This window comes from Pistacia vera, unplaced genomic scaffold (assembly GCF_008641045.1).
Source record: "Pistacia vera cultivar Batoury unplaced genomic scaffold, PisVer_v2 Contig127, whole genome shotgun sequence".
Classification (NCBI taxonomy): Eukaryota; Viridiplantae; Streptophyta; class Magnoliopsida; order Sapindales; family Anacardiaceae; genus Pistacia; species Pistacia vera.
In genome coordinates, this window is record NW_022195325.1 from 835,814 (window position 1) to 841,813 (window position 6,000).

The window sequence follows — 6,000 nt, forward strand, 5'->3', positions numbered from 1 at the left end:
AAGAATAAAAAATTACAATCAGTTCAAAAATTAAAACTTTAAATTATTCTTATATTTTTTATTGCCTCAAGGTAAATTTCAGAATCCGAATTTCCCAGTCACTCACTTTGTTCAAGTAGCTCAACCTGAGCCGACTGGAGTCCAATCATAGGATTCACTTAGATAGGAGCTCAGGTTACTGGTATCGAATTTAGTCCAACGCGGAACAAAAACCTGTGAAAAAGAATACACAAATGAGTGAACATCTCAGAAGGATCGAAACAATTTTATATTTTTGCCAACCGACGAGGTAAAGCTTCATATGCACGGCTACATAGTTTCCACAAGATCAAGAATGAGACCAGAATGTACCAATCTGTTCATCCTCCTCGCATATGTGCTCCAAGTTCACCAAACTGATCATCAGCTTCTACTGTATCCTCAGACAGGCGAACTGCATCCAGCTTTTGTTTCAGAACTTCTATGGCATTGAGTACCATCTGAGAAGGTTTAATTGCACCGGTTGATTCAACTGTGAATATGAAGATGTCTTCTCTGCCATAGATCTCTATGAGTCCTGGCTTCCCCATGGCTTCTGCTTGCTTAAGCACTTCATCATCACTAGCCGCCCTCTCTCTCTCTCTCTAAGCCGTGTTCATCATTGTGGGGAGAAAAGAATTTTTCAAGTAAAAATTATGCGTTTCTTATTCCTTAAAGCTAATTGATCTAACCGGCAAATAAATCAATTAGTGATTGTCATCCTATCTTCGTGTGGATACCGTTCGTACATTCCTTCCCTAGAATGAAAGCGAATCCAAAAATCAATTGAAGAAGCCTCCAAATGCTGGTTGAAATTGTTATTGAAGTTTTAATATTTATTTCATGTTTAAACAATGCAAATCAGCAAATCAATATAAGGATTTTGGGATTTCGGTTTGTGGATAGAAAATACTTTTAATTTCTGCAGCGTTAAATCGATCCATAAACCTATAAAACATTATTTTGATATCCGCTTTGGATAAAATAGGATATCGTTTTAAAATTTCTAATAGATAGTTGTCTTTTAATTTAAATGATATTCTATATGGAACTGCAAAATTACATGATGGCTTATATGTTCGTGATTACTCGCATCACAAAACTCCATAAGGATGGAATCTTGGATCCTTTTGACTTCCAATCATTTGAGGTATGCGAGTCATGCCTTTTAGGCAAAATGACCAAATCGTCTTTCACAAGATATGGTGAAAGGGTTATATAATTGTTAGGCATCATCCATAGTGATGTATATAATCCATTAACAGTTGAAGCAAAAGGTCGATATTCATACTTCATCATATTTACTAATGACTTCAATAGATTTGGTTATGTCTATTTTATGAGACATAAATGTGAAACTTTTAATAAATTTAAAGAATTTAGAAATGAAGTACATAATATGTTGGACAAGAGTATTAAGGCTCTTCGATCAAATTGAGAAAGTGAATACTTAAACTCTGGATTCTATAAATACCTAAAGGAATGTGGGATAGTATTACAACTCACTCTTTCTTATATACCACAACACAATGGTATGTCTGAAACATAAATAAGGTACATTACAAACTGAAATATTCAATACTAAGAGTTGTAAAAGCGGAAATACATAAATCCAAGTACAAAAACCGTATCAGAGTGCTCTACAGTTTTACAAATCATGTACAAGCAACCGAATATCCAATCATTTAATGAGATATGCGTGCCCTACTGCAAATATATACAATAATATCATATAATTCTCATTCAAATTAACCAGCATGTAAACATGGATGCAACAGTACTTGTAACAATATAAAGTCATTAAACATGTGAAAATTTCCATTTACAGCCCATAAAATACAAGTGCTGCATCCATGTTTCAATCTTTTCAGTTAACCTCCAAAATAACTCTCACAACTGACAGTTTCCCCCTTCTTACCCGAGAGCTCACTGTCGTGGCAGGAAAAAACTCTTGTCGCGACAGGAATGCCTCTGCCCAAAAAAGTACTTTCTTCTACCCTTCAACCCTTTACACCAAATACAAGCAATGTAGCGTATAAATTCAACATGCAAATAACCCAAAATTTAATTCTCGGCACAAACATTAAACATATACACAAAATCATACATGCGTGTCACCCATATACCAACACATAGCCAAAAACAATCAATAAACTTCATACCATCAACATGCATCTCGAATTTTATCCAAGAATCATGAAAATTTTCTGTTCTAAAGCTGAATTGTAACCGGAAATTAAATACCCATGCATGCACATATAATCAATTTCATGGAAACAAAAATTTTAATGCAATTTATAGTACTATTCCACTGACAATTTCCTTTCCTTAGCTCAAATGCTCATTCCTTGCATTTTCTTCTCCTATTTGTTTCCAAATTTAGCAAAGGAATTAGAAAGCCCCAAGGAAAAGAAAAAGAAATGAATCGCAAGAGTTTAGAATACCATGTATGCATGAAAACTTACCTTTCTTCATCAAAAATCCCCAAATTTCTTCCTCTCCCTTCCTTACATTTCTCGGCCCTCTCCTCTCAATCTCTTTTAAATTTCGTTCTTCATCCAATTTTGCAACAAATGAGCTAAAGGTGCATATATATACTAGTCTGGAAAGTTTTACTTTAGTCCAAAGATCCATGGCACATTTTCATGCACACTCTAGGTCTCGGATTTTGCAATTCAGTCCGCCTGGCCTGACACAATACACATATAACAAAAGTTTGGAAAAGTTACAAATCACCCCCTGGAAAACTCTGCATGCACCCCTGGAAAAATTTGCATGCGTCCCTATTTGGCGAAATATTGGAAAAGTCCCTCATCTAATGATACTGTGCCTTGCCCCCTTAAAATATTCTCATCTTCTTGCATTCAAGTCCTGCCAAATTACTGTTGGCCTTTTCAGTTCTTATAAGCGCGCTTACCTAACACCCCCATCAAGTTTCATTGATTACAAATTACCCCCTAAAATCAAACAAATAATCAACTCCAAAATACATAGAAATACGGGGGTATTTCATAAGTCATATCCCCTCGCGCAAGGGTAAAAGGGATTTAACCGAGGTTAAAACAGGGTTCGTTGGCACCAATGGAAACAAGTTCTTTGGAAGAGCAAGTTTAGAAGGAGATAGAGGAGGAGGAGAGGGGATCTTAGGAGGGACTGAGCAGGTGGAGGGTGGAGAATTGGTAGTCAAAGGAGGGCCAGAGCTCACGGTGGCAACTATCTCATCAAAGAAGACAGCCGCCATGAGAGGGGAACAACAGCTTCGGAAACAAGATTTAAGGCTTCTGGCTGTCTAAATTTGACCTTATTATTATATATATCCATATCAGATTTTTGGCTTTGATAAAGATTTCCTATCTGTCGACAGGAGGGACCGAAAGCAATATAACATGCACGTTTCACGTAACCTCCCAGGCTCCCATTGCTAAAGATTTTTCTTTCGTAGACTAAGCATGCTGAAGAAATCAAACTATTTAGTAAGATTTTCTAGTTGATTATCTATTAGTTTTCTGATTCTGAAAAGAATTGTGTGCCCTGACTACGAATCTCTATATATGCTAATCTGAATTTTCAATTCGTGGATTAATTTGATTCATGCATGTCAGAAGATTTTCTGAATCAAAATCTTGTCTGTGCTAATCCATTATCCCATTATGTAGTTGTACCCTAAGAGAAAAAGCCAGCCAAATAAAATCAGTATACGAATTTTTATTATAATCTTTTGTGATCATATGTTAAGATCCATTATATTAGTTGTGGGTAGATTCTTGCATTAGGATTTAATGAACTCTTTTTATCAAATATTAGATATCAAATTTACCTTTCTCAAGATTAATAAAATTATTATACTAAACAATTACCTATAGTAAGCTATACACAGAGAGAGATGTGAATCTAAATTGGAAATTCAAATAATCATAGCAAAAAAAAAAAAAAAAATTCTCTTTAAATAAACAATTCTTTTATTTATTAAAGTAATATTCAACAAGGATAAGAACCAACAAATATTTAATTTTACAAGCATTAACCAAACATCTATAAAACATCACCACAATTAACAAATCAGCTTTCTATAAATTCTTATTTTACTTAGATTAATTAAATATTAACCTAGCTGGTGAGGAAGAACTGGAATGCTTTGTTCATTCCTGAAGAAATTATCAGGATCAACCTTAGTCTTGATCTTCACCAACCGCTCGAAATTTCCCTTAAAATACTTGATCCCATAAACCCTTCCTTCCAAGTAGCTCCTATTTCCATTGTGATTGACCCCCAAATCAATGTCTCTGTAATTCAGAAACGCCTGCCTCGGATTCTTGGACACAAATGGAGTCATGTGATTATAAAGCTCCCGAATCAAACCCAAATAAAAATTTGCTGCCTCACTCCCTGATTGATTCCAGTTCACTAAGTACTGCATCATCCATAAGTTTCCAGCTCTGTGCGGAAATGCCGTCGCCGATGCCGCAATCTCCGCCATTCGACCTCCGTAAGGATTGAATGTCAGCATTGTTGTCTCTAGTTCAATCATTTTCTTCCAGATTCCTTCCAGGCCATCTCTAGGAATCGGCTTTTTCACATAGTCCGACTTTCTCTTCAGGAAACTCAGCGCCGGCGTGCGGTTTAGTAAAATATTTGTTGAAGTTCCTGAATCAAAACCTCCCCAGAAAACTACGGATTCAATCCAGCTCGATTCAACACAGTCGGATTGAGTTAAACCCAGTTGAGGAAAGCTCTTGTTCATAATCGAGAGAAGTTTTTCAGAGCCACCGAGATAAAATCCCCAGAAGTTTCCCCTGACAGTCTTATTAACCACGTCTAATGTGAGTCGGACGAAGAGCTCTTCAGGAAGTATATACGCAACATGTTGCCAACGATCCACAATCTCGGTTAGATTTTGTTCGAGAGTTCTTCTCACCAGAAAAGAGTTAACTTTTTCCGGAACTTGAACAAGGTTGATTTTATAAGCAATAATGACTCCGAAACTGGCTCCTCCGCCTCCTCTGATAGCCCAAAACAAATCTTCCCCCATGGATTTTCTATCCAGAAGCCTCCCATTAGCATCAACAAGCCTTGCATCGATGATATTATCGACAGTGACCCCGTATTTTCTCATCATGTTCCCATATCCGCCACCGCTAATGTGCCCGCCAACACCAACTGTGGGACAAACCCCGGCTGGGAAGCCGTGAGTTTTACTTTTCTCTGCAATTTTATAATAAACTTCTCCAAGAATAGCCCCCGTCTGAACCCAGGCACTGTTGCTTTCGATGTCAACATCAACGGCGCGAAGATTAAACATGTCGAGGACGAAGAACGGGACTTCGGAGACATAAGATAAGCCCTCGTAGTCATGGCCGCCGCTTCTGATTTTCATCTGCAGGCCGTGTTCACGGGCACAATTGACGGCAACCTGGACGTGAGATTCATGCAATGCAGTGAGAATGAGGAAAGGTTTGGGAGTTGAAGTTGAGTTGAAGCGGAGATTCCGGATATAGGACTGCAATACAGACGAAAACGAGGCGTTTTGTGGAGTGAAAATGGCGGGGGAGATTGGATGAGAAGGCTGAGAATGGTTGAGAAGACAATGGAGGAAGTTTTCATGGACGGAATCTGAAGTTGCTCGCCATGAAAATAATGAAAAGAGAACGAGAATTATTGAAAGTAATGAAAGTTTTGAAGTATTTGTGAAATTTTCCATTTCTAGGTATTGTGTTTTGTGTTCATGGGTCGTTGTTGCTATTGTATATATAGAGTAATTTGATGGAGTAAGCCATCCATCTCCTCCCAATTTGACCAAGAAAATTCAAATATATGTGTGTGTGGAAAGAGACGTATTTTATTAGTCTTTGACATTTCTTCATTACAAAATGGTCAATATTATTATCGGTAAAAGGCATCGTTACCATTTAAAATTAATGAATAATGATATGATTATTGATTAGTACGGTTGACATAATACTCATGTGAGATTATAAATTTTCT

At 37.0% G+C, this 6,000-nt stretch overlaps 1 protein-coding gene across 1 annotated transcript; it reads right to left on the reverse strand.

Annotated features, from left to right (window-relative positions):
* Window positions 1–3,959: 3,959 nt before the first annotated feature.
* LOC116121694 (berberine bridge enzyme-like 8) lies at window positions 3,960–5,747 on the reverse strand. Its single transcript, XM_031407630.1, has one exon. It carries the CDS (start codon window positions 5,714–5,716, stop codon window positions 4,121–4,123), a length of 1,596 nt encoding a protein of 531 aa, XP_031263490.1. The 5' UTR covers window positions 5,717–5,747; the 3' UTR covers window positions 3,960–4,120.
* Between the last annotated feature and the right edge of the window lie 253 nt (window positions 5,748–6,000).